General features: G+C 35.6%; 1 protein-coding gene across 1 annotated transcript in view; it reads right to left on the bottom strand.

Annotated features, from left to right (window-relative positions):
• Positions 1-6,135: 6,135 nt before the first annotated feature.
• LOC141505591 (uncharacterized) overlaps positions 6,136-11,464 on the bottom strand; it is a 47,839-nt gene continuing 42,510 nt past the window's right edge. The window contains exon 4 of the mRNA XM_074211532.1: positions 6,136-9,801. Coding sequence (XP_074067633.1) covers positions 9,098-9,801 — 704 coding nt within the window. The 3' untranslated portion in view covers positions 6,136-9,097. The remainder of the gene's footprint in view (positions 9,802-11,464) is intronic.

The following is an 11,464-nucleotide window of genomic DNA, read 5'->3' as shown; positions in this document are numbered from 1 at the left end:
TCCTTGGAAAATACAATCGGACAAATGCAAAAAGAAAATAATTCTCTCAAAACCTCAATTGAGCAAATGGAAAACTCCTTAAAAAATAGAATTGACCAATTGGAAAAGGAGTTGCAAAAGGTAAAGAAGAAAATTCTCTAAAAAGAATGGAATCTGTGGAAACTAATGACTTCATGAGACAACAAGAATCTGTTAAACACAACCAAAAAAATCTAAAAAATAGAAGAAAATGTAAAATACCTCATCAGCAAAACCACTGACCTAGAGAATAGATATAGAAGAGACAACTTAAGAATCACTGGGCTTCCTGAAAACATTGAAGAGAAAAAAAGCCTGGACTCAATATTACAGAATTTAGTGATGGAAAACTGCCCTGATATCATGGAACCAGAGGACAAAATAGTTATTGAAAGAATACAATAATCCCCTCTGGAAAGGGATCCTAAAATGAAAACATTGTGGCCAAATTCCAGAACTATCAGGTAAAACAGAAAATCCCGCAAGCAGCCAGAAAGAAACAATTTAGATACTAAGGAGTCACAATAAGGACTATACAGGGCCTGGCTGCATCAATATTAAGGGATCAAAGAGCCTGGAATACGATAATCTGAAGAGCAAGGGAGCTTAGAATGCAGCCAAGAATTCACTATCTGGCAAAACTGAGCCTTCTCCACCAGAGGAAAAGATGGACCTTTAATGAAATAGGAAACTTCCAACTTTTCCTGATGAAAAGACAAGAGCTAAATAGAAAATTTGGAGTTCAAACAGGAGACTCAAGAAACATATGAAAAGGTTAAAAAAAGGTTAAAAAAAAAACCCTGCTATCCAATAAGATGAAACTGGCTATATCCCTACCTGGGAGAAAGATTCTCATAACTCTTGAGAATTGTAACTCTATTAGACAGAGAATATACTTAGCCAGAAGTAATGGACACTCATGACTCATCTGTGACTCTGATAGATTGATTTAAAAACAGTATCTCCTTAAAAAGACGGACAGTAAAGAGATGGGAGGAAGGAGATTAAGTGGGGGTAAATCACATTACATAAAGAGGTGCAAAGGATCTATTGCAATAGAGGGGAAGAAAGGAGGAGGTGAGAGCCACCTGAATCTTACTCTCATTAGATTTGGCTTAAAGTTAACCTATTCACACTCAGTTTAGTTAAGAAACTTATCTAACCTTTCAAGCATTAAAAGGGGAAAGGGAAAGGGGAGAGGAAAAGAGGAACTAATGGAAGGAAGGGAAGGAAAACGGGGCAAAAGGAAAGAAAGGGAAGTGGGTTGGATATAAGGGAGCAAATACACTGAAGGGGGTGGTATTCAGAAACAAAATACTGGGGAATATGGATAAGGTGAAAAAGGAAAATACAGAGGGAAGATAGCATGGAGGGCAATAAAGAGTTAATAACTTTGAATGTGAATGGGATGAACTCTCCCATAAAACATAAGTGAAGGGGCAGCCTAAAATAATAATATATTTAAATATATTATATATCCCCTGACAACTGCCTTGACTGTTTTGGTATGTTTTGTTACATTTTTTTAGGTGTTTGCAAGGCAATGGGGTTAAGTGGCTTGCCCAAAGCCGCACAACTAGGTAATTATTAAGTGTCTGAGACTGGATTTGAACCCAGGCACTCCTGACTCCAGGGCCGGTGCTTTATCCACTGCGCCACCTAGCCGCCCCTATTTAAATATATTATACTTTTAAATGAATAAAATGGAGAAAGAGGAAATCAATGAACTAAATAAGCAACTAAAAAAATTAGAGAAAGAACAAATTAAAAACCCCCAATTAAATACCCAAATTAGAAATTCTAAAAATTAAAGGAGAAATTAATAAATTGGAAAGTGAGAAAACTATTGAACTAATAAATAAAACCAAGAGTTCATTTTAGGAAAAAACAATAAAATTGATAAACATTTGGTTAATTTGATTAAAAAAAACTAAAAAACCAAATTGCTGGTATCATAAATGAAAAAGTAAACTCACCTCCAATGAAAAGGAAATTAAAGTAACAATTCAGAATTATTTTGCTCAACTGTATGCCAATAAATTTGATGATCTAAGTGAAATGAATGAATATTTACAAAAATATGTTGCCCAGGTTAAATGATGAGGAAATGAAATACCCAAATAACCCTATCTCAGAAAAAAAGAAATTCAACAAGTCAATATTGAACTCCCTAAGAAAAAATCTCCAGGGCCAGATGGATTCACAAGTGAATTCTATCAAACATTTAAGGAACGATTGGTTCCATTTTTATATATACTCTTTGGCAAAATAGGTGAAGATGGAACTCTGCCTAACTCTTTCTATGACACCAATATGGTACTGATACCTAAACCAGGAAGAATCAAAACAGAGAAAGAAAATTATAGACCTATCTCCCTAATAAATATAGATGCAAAAATCTTAAATAAACTCTTAGCAGAGTGATAACACCAAATTATCACTAGGATAATACACTTTGACCAAGCAGGATTTATCCCAGGAATGCAGGGTTTGTTCAATATTAGGAAAACTGTTAGTATAATTAATTATATCAATAACAAACCTCTCAGAAATCATATGATTATATCAATAGATGCTGAAAAAGCTTTTTGACAAAATATAGCACCCATTCCCATATAGCACCCCAAAACACTAGAGAGTGTAGGAATAAATGGATTGTTCCTTAGAATGATAAGCAGTATATATCTGAAACCATCAACAAGCCTTATATGCAATGAAGATAAGCTAGAGGCATTTCCAATAAGATCAGGGGTAAAGCAAGGATGCCCATTATCATCACTACTATTTAATATTGTGTTAGAAATGTTAGCTTTAGCAATAAGAGAAGAAAAAGAAATTGAAGGAATTAGAATTGGGAAAGAAGAAACAAATCTCTCACTCTTTGCAGATGACATGATAATTGATAGAATCCTAAAAAATCATCTGAAAAACTACTAGAAACAATTAGCAACTTTAGCAAATTCGCAGGATATAAAATAAACACTCATGGATCCTCGACATTTCTATATATTACTAGCAGGATACAGCAGCAAGAACTAGAAAGAAAAATCACATTCAAAGTAACTTCAGATGATATAAAATACTTGGGAGTCTACCTGCCAAGGCAGACTCAGAAACTCTATCAAAACAACTACAGGGGCAGCTAGGTGGTGCAGTGGATAGAGCATCGGCCCTGGAGTCAGGAGTACCTGAGTTCAAATCCGGCCTCAGACACTTAATAATTACCTAGCTGTGTGGCCTTAGGCAAGCCACTTAACCCCACTGTGTTGCAAAAACCTAAAAAAACAAACAAACCAAAAAAAAAAAACAACTACAAAACACTTCTCACATAAATAAAATCAGATTTACATAACTGGGCAAATGTCAATTGTTCATGGATAGGCCAAGTTAATGTAATAAAAACCACAATTCTACCTAAATTAAACTACTTATTTAGTGCCCTACCAAACAAAATTCCAAAAAATTAATGAGTTAGAAAAAACTTTAAGTAAATTCATGTGGAAAAATAAAAAGTCAAGAATTTCTAGAGATTTAATGAAAAAAAGAAGGTGGCTTGGCCCTACCAGTTCTAAAATTGTATTAGAAAGTATCAGTCATCAAAACTGTCTGGTACTGGCTAAGAAAAAGAGTAGTAGATCAGTGGAATAGACTAGGTGCAAAAGACATAGTGGGAAATTATAGTAATCTGCAGTTTGATAAACCCAAAAGTCTAGCTTCTGGAATAAAAACTCTTTTCGATAAAAACTGTTGGGAAAATTGGAAGTTAGTATGCAGAAACTTGGCTTAGACCAACATCTCACACTCTAAAGACAATATTATAAGGAAACTAGGAGATCAAGGAATAGTTTATCTGTCATATCTATGGAAAGCAGTTTATGACTAAGGAAGAAATGGAGAACATCATTAAAAAAAACTAGATAATTTTGATTACATTAAATTAAAAAGCTTTTGCACAAACAAAACCACTGTAACCAAGATCAAAAGAAATGTAGTAAATTGGGAAACAATTTTTATAACTATTATTTCTGACAAAGGACTCATTTCTAAAATATACAGAGAACTGATCAAATTTATAAAAAAAAAAAAAGCTGTTCCCCAATTGACAAATGGTCAAAGATTTACAGATAAGGAAATCAAAACAATCCACAGTCATATGAAAAATTACTCTAAATCATTACTGATGATAGAAATGCAAATTAAAGCATCTCTGAAGTACCATCTCACATCTCTCAGACCAGCCAATATGACCAGAAAAGACAATGATCAGTGCTGGAAGGGATGTGAGAAATCTGGGACACTAATGCATTGTTAGTGGAGCTGTGAACTCATCCAGCCTTTCTGGAGAGCAAACTGGAATTATGCTCTAAGGGCAATAAAAATGTGCAGACCCTTTGATCCAGCAATACCACTACTGGTTCTATACCCTGAAGAGATCATGAACAAGGATAAAAGCATCACTTGTACAAAAATATTCATAGCAGCCCTGTTTGTGGTGGCAAAGAACTGGATGTCCATCAATTAGGGAATGGCTGAATAAATTGTGGTATATGTGTGTTATGGAGCATGATTACTCTATTAGAAACCAGGAGGGATGGGAATTCAGAGGGGCCTGGAAGGATTTACATGAACTGATGCTGAGCAAGATGAGCAGAACCAGAACACTGTACACCCTAAAAGCAACATGGGGTTGATGATCAATCTTGATCGACTAGCTCATTTCATCAGTGCAACAATCAGGGACAATTTAGGGGTATCTGTGATGGAGAATACCATCTATATCCAGAGAAAGAATTGTGGAGTTTGAACAAAAACCAAAGACTATTACCTTTAATTTTAATAAAAGGTATCTTATTATGTAATTTTTGCTATCTCTTATATTTTATTTTTCCTTAAGGATATGATTTCTCTCTCAACACATTCAATTTTGATTAATGTATATCATGGAAACAATGGAAAGACTATCAGATTGCCTTCTGTGGGGGGGGAGGGAAGCAAGATCGGGGAAAAAAATTGTAAAATTCAAAAAGCAATTAAAAAAACCCTTCAGACAGAGTCAAAGCTGTATTGGAAATATTATTTGCATTTAAGAGTCTCTTTGAGAAGACTTTGGGGGAGACTCAACATCACAGAATTGAGACTGGAGAGAGAAAAGATATTAATGTCATATATGCATATACCCATATATATATATATATATATATATATATATATACACACATATACATTTTTTTTTTAGTTTTTGCAAGGCAATGGGATTAAGTGGCTTGCCCAAGGCCACACAGCTAAGCAATTAAGTGTCTGAGGCCGGATTTGAACTCAGGTACTTCTGACTCCAGGGCCAGTGCTCTATCCACTGCGCCACCTAGCCACCCCCTATATACATATTTTTCAATTAGGAAAAATTCAAAATTTCTTCTTCCCACTCCAACTCAGCTCTCCCTAAATGAGAATGAAAAGAAAAACAAGATCAATTGTAACAAATATATATAGTCAAAACAAAATAAATCTCCACACTAGTCAAGTTCAAAGAAAATATATGTCTCATTCTATTTTTTGAGTCATTAAGAGATGGGTAGCATGTTTCATCATTAGTCCTCTTGTATCATTGCTGATCATAATAATGATCAGAGTCCCTAATTCTTACAATTTTGTTTGTCTTTAGCATATTGTTGTAATTGCATAAATTGTTTTCCTGGTTGGTTTGCTTCACCTTGTATCACTTAACTTCATAAAGTCTTTCCAGCATCTTTGAGATCATTGCTTTTAACATTTCTTACTGCACAATAGTCCTTATATTATTTATATACTTATATTATTTATATAATTATATACCATAACTTCTGCTTCCATTCCCCATTTATGCATACCCCTTCAGATTCCCACTTTGTCACCTCAAAAAGAGATGTAAATGTTTTTATACCTTTTTAGTAAGAGCTTGTTTTGCTTAGAACTAATTCCTCTTCTTTTACTAATTCTCTTTCCCCTTCTCCCTGCTTTCCTCCTAGTTCTGTTGAGTGAAATGTATTTCTGTGTAAGTGTGTGTGTGTGTGTGTGTGTGTATTGTTCCCTCCTTTGACCAGTTCAGACAATGAGATTCAAGTGTCAGCCACTCCCCACCTCCTTGTTTATAAGGGTGAGGGTTTTGTACTTCTTGTGCCAAGCTGCTAATCCAATTATTTTGGGATAGAGAGAGATTTAAAGGGTGAAGGAGGAGGTGAAGGAGGAAAGGAAGAGGACAAGCAGGAAAGATATTGAACATTAACAGATATTCTACTTTTATCTCCATTAAAATAAAATAAGATCACACATGACATATTCACATTTTAAAACAACATTTATTCACTGAAAAGGTGGAAAATAACAGATTAAGGAAGGGAGCCTGTAGCAATGGAAATGCATGGCAGTGAGGGGCCAGGGACCAGATTCTTACTCCTTCGTTGTGCTGAAGTTTGACCCTGGACAAGATGGGTTTTTGGTTGGTCAATAAAAAAAGGGATGCTTTCCCTGTTCAAGAAAAATATCCAGAAATTAAGAGGGTAACTATACTCCCTAGTCCTTCTTGACCCTGGAGATAATGGAATGGTCTGTGTTTGGAGTTATATCAGTCACTCTTCTCTGTTTCCTTCAAGAGCCCAGTTAAGTCTAAGCAAAGTAAAATGGTTGTTTTCCAGAGAGCCTTTTCTTCTGATAAAGAAGTTCTCCAGTGTCAGAGAGAAGAAATAGGCCTTTGCTAAATTGGACCTGAAGACTCATCTCTAATAACCCAGTTTCATCTTACATTCAAGCAAGGTGGTCTGGGCTTCCATCAAACTCCTATCATGGACGCCTGCAGGCTCTTATAGCTCACATCCCTCTGTAGTCAGGAAGAAGAAGGCCAAGAACTAGTCTTTCAAAGGCAGTGGCTAAGGGAATAAGATCCATCCTTTCTACACTGGTGATTAGCATAAGGAAGATTATGAAAAATTGAAACCATAGATATAACAAAGACTCACTGTCTTTCCCTTTGCAATCCCATATACCAAATAAGAATAGGAAATTGGTCTTGAGGTTTAGCTTTTACATGTCTTTACTATATCCCACCACAAAAATCTGGGCTCTGGGAAGATGTTTCCTGCACTTTCTGCACTCCATCCCTTTTGGGGGGGGGAAGGTGTAGGAACTGGGTGTCCCTATATAACACTTACTGTTGGACCTGAGCTCACTGATGATCTGAACAAAACCTTTGACCTATTCTTGTTTCCAACCTGAACCTCTTCATCCTACTTTAGATAGGCTGGTCATTCCCTGTTTTTAGGGAATCATCATGATAGACTTAGTTATGGGCACTTGATCCACTTCTGCTGCAATGAAACTCCCAACTTCCAAATTCAAATAATCTAGTAGCCTCAGCTTCAATAGCAAGGATTACAGGCGTGAATAACCACACCAGGTCTCCACCCTTTAAAGCTCAGTTCAAATTTTCTCTTTCCTGTGAAATCTTCCAAGATACCCCCAGTCAGAAATTAGCTTTTATCTATCAAAAAATTATGATAAATATGATAATAGTTTCATTAAGATATTTGTTACTGAAGATGATAAGGTTGATGATAACTGAATTAGTTGAAACTTTTTTGGTTTACAAAGTCTTATGAATTACCCAAACTATATGAGGTGGGCATTGCAAATATTATTCTAATTTTGACAAATGCTGATACTGAGGTTCAGAAAGGATAAGAGATTTTGTTCATGATCATCTAATTGGGAAGTTAGCACTCAGATCTCTGACTACAAGTTCTGCACTTTTTTCACTACCAAACATTATCTCTTATGGCACCGTCCTGGGGCACATGCATCTCTTATTTATGGAATTTAACTGGTTCACAGGGAGAAATAAAACTTATCTCAAGATAATTAAGTTTTTAGAATCTCAGAGTTGTAAGGTACCTCAGAGGCTATCTAGTCCAAGCTCTTTCGGGAGAAGGATGGCACCCATTTATATATACAAGTTTTGATATGTTTAGTTAAAATAATTATGCTCTACTTTAAAGATATATCTCATAATCAGTTTTTAAAATAGAAAATTGATGGTTAAACAAATGAATCAGCAAAATAAACATCTTTGGATCAATTTCTCAAAACTTATTAAGAGCCTTCAAGTCTCCCCCAAAGTCTTCTCAAAGATTTCTTTGAAAACTCAATTTATTCAAACTTATTCAACAAAGGTGACGCTTCTCTTTCCCAATTTGGTATAATACAGATAAGAAAAGAAGTATAAAGTCATAGAGTGGTACAGTAATTATAAAAAATTATTTGGTGATTGTTATAATTTTGATGTATTCAAATGATTCATACAAATTTTAGAAAACTACATATTAAGTAGAATATAGTTGATAGGATATAAGACTTGTTTACATTTTTAATAAAAATTTAATTGAATTTGATTTTTAAAAATGATCCCCTATCACATGTTAATCATATTGGACATCATTTTAACTTACATAACCTTTTCTATGAATATAATCTGTTACAACAGTGTAAAGATCCCAGTTTTCAATTTACTTGCTTTAAAAATGTTTTTTTCTTTAAATCATATTGCTCTTTTTAAAAAGATTTTAAGTCTAATAATTTGATTTTTAACATATTTTAAAGCTTATCCCAAGTTTACAGGTTTTTTTGAAAACCAACTTCAACCAAGTTCCTACCGATACTCATAGGCCTTTGTAGAACATTATGGCCATGTAGTAAAAATCAATACACTTAGAGGGGGAAGAGAAAAGGATGGAGGTACCTTTTTATGTCACAACTATCCCAATCAAAATCCCAAACTGTGATTATTAACAAGTTGAGACATACTGGTTTGAGAATATTTAATTAAGCAAAATTAAAATTCAGAAATAAATAAACCTTGCCTTTATTCACTATTCTCAAGGTTCCATTGAACCTCTTGAGACAGTGTGTGTGTGTGTGTGTGTGTGTGTGTGTGTGTGTGTGTGGATTTCCTTATAAATTGTACATATGGGGTTTCTCTATAATATGAATTTTCTAATGCTGAGTAACATCTAGGCTTCCTGAAGACTTTTTTTTAACAGTCATTCAGCTACTAAAGTTTCTTTCCAATATGAATCTTCTGATGTCGAGTAAGATTTGTGCTCTGACTAAAAGCTTTCCCACAGTCCTTACATTCATAGGGTTTCTCACCAGTATGAATTTTCCGATGCTGTGTAAGGTCTATACGCCATCTGAAGGCTTTCCCACATTGATTACAATCATAGGGCTTCTCTCCAGTATGTATTCTTTGATGTTGAGTAAGGTGTGTACTCCGGCTGAAGGATTTCCCACATCTTCTACATTCATAAGGTTTTTCTCCAGTGTGAGTTTTCTGATGTTGGGAAAGGTCTGTAGTCCACCTGAAGGATTTTCCACATTGATTGCACTCACACGGTTTCTCTCCTGTATGAATTCTCTGATGCCGAATAAGGTGTGTATTCCGATTAAAGGCTTTCCCACATTCATTACATTCATAGGGTTTCTCTCCAGTATGTATTCTCTGATGCTGAGTAAGGTGTGTACTCCGGCTGAAAGTTTTCTCGCATTTAATGCATTTAAAAGGTTTCTCTCCAGTATGAGTTCTCTGATGTCTAGTAAGATTTGTACTTTGACTAAAGGATTTTCCACATTCATTACATTTGTAGGGTTTTTCTCCGGTGTGAGTTCTTTGATGTTGAGTAAGGTCTGTACTCCATCTGAAGGTTTTCCCACATTCATTACATTCATAGGGTTTCTCTCCAGTATGGACTCTCTGATGTTGAGTGAGGTCTGTACACCATCTGAAGGCTTTCCCACATACCTTACATTCAAAGGGCTTCTCTCCAGTATGAATTCTTTGGTGTTGAGTGAATTCTGTACACCATCTGAAGGCTTTCCCACATTCCTTACATTCATATGGCTTCTTCTCTGAATGGATTTTTTTTGATTTCATTTTTTCTGAATGACATTTGAGTCTCTTTTCACTTGTATCACATTTATCATTACTCTCTCCTTCAGGAACTTTTTGCTGTGTAACAAGATCTGGACTCTGACTCACACTTATTTCTAATTCATTATATTCAAGACCTCCATTTCCAGTGAGGATTTTATTTTTGGTGAATCTCTTCTGACTCAAATTTCTCTCCTGGACCTTATGAAGATACCCTAATGGACCATCAGTTTTCAGTTTTTTGCACCTTGTGAGTCTTTTTCTCATCATTTTCTGTGATGAGACTTCTTCAGAAATGATGTAATTCTGAGTTGATTTCTTATTTTCAGGTTTAGTCTCCCACACTACAGGAAATAAAAAATGTACATGTTTCCTGTTCTCTGGACTAGGAATAAGGATACTACTAAAAAGTGAATGGGAGAATTAAACTGATAACATTGAGTACAAGGTGGCTCAGTAGATGGAAAGTTGGCATCAGGACCAGGAAGACCTCTAGGTTTTCTGGTCCTCTTTCTAACATACTAGCTGTGTGGTCCTGGAATTACCCTCTAAGTATCTTTTGCATAGTGCTTATGGAAGGATTTTCTACACTAAGGTTTTCTACAGAGATGTAATCATAGGTACAAACAAACCAACAAAAAATTAGTATAAGTGACTTTGACAGATCCTGAACAAGGCTTTGCAGTCTGGAAAGTGAATATATAAGGTACTTTATAAGGTGCTTTATAAGGTAATTCGTATGCATCACTTCAGGGCAGCTAGGTGGCTCAGGTTTGCTTGTGTCAGGAAGACTTATATTACTAAGTTCAAATCAGATCCCAGACAGTTACTAGCTTGTATGACCCTGGACAAGTCGCTTGTTTGTCTCAGTTTCCTCATCTGGAGAAGGAAACAGAAATCTACTCCAGTATCTTTGACAAAAAACTCCAGATAGTCATGAAGATCAGATACAAGTGAACAACAACAACACAACACATTTCCTCATTGGAGCCCCCAACAACCTGTCAAGTAGATACTACAAGTAGCTGTTGCTCCCATTTTATAGATGAGGAAACTGATGCAGAAAGTTTGAATAGTTGCACAGAGACTCAAGAATAAGAGGGCAGACCAGTGACGGGGGAGAGGAGTGATTGTCAGGAAACTGAAGCAATATGTGATGTGATGACAAGATGAGAGGGGATCTTCAAAGCATATGGAAAGTTGAGAATGGTGATCAGTTAAACAGGCTAAAGGGTAGGGGTTGAGGAGGGTGATTAATTGGACAAAGAGCAGAATTGTGACAGGTGGTTTGGCTTTAGAGTCCAGGCCTTACTTTATGTCTGTATTCTTGCATTGTGGCTTAGTGGATAGCTTAAGTTGGACTTGAAGAAAGGATGATTTAAATTTAACTCACATCTTTGATATTTGTTAGCTGTGTGGTCTTGGGCAAGTCCCTTAACCTCTCTGAGTCCATTTCCTCTTCTACAAAATGGAGGTACAAGGAGTTATTTC

This window comes from Macrotis lagotis, chromosome 1, assembly GCF_037893015.1.
Source record: "Macrotis lagotis isolate mMagLag1 chromosome 1, bilby.v1.9.chrom.fasta, whole genome shotgun sequence".
Classification (NCBI taxonomy): domain Eukaryota; kingdom Metazoa; phylum Chordata; class Mammalia; order Peramelemorphia; family Peramelidae; genus Macrotis; species Macrotis lagotis.
This window is presented reverse-complemented; position numbering and strand designations above follow the sequence as displayed.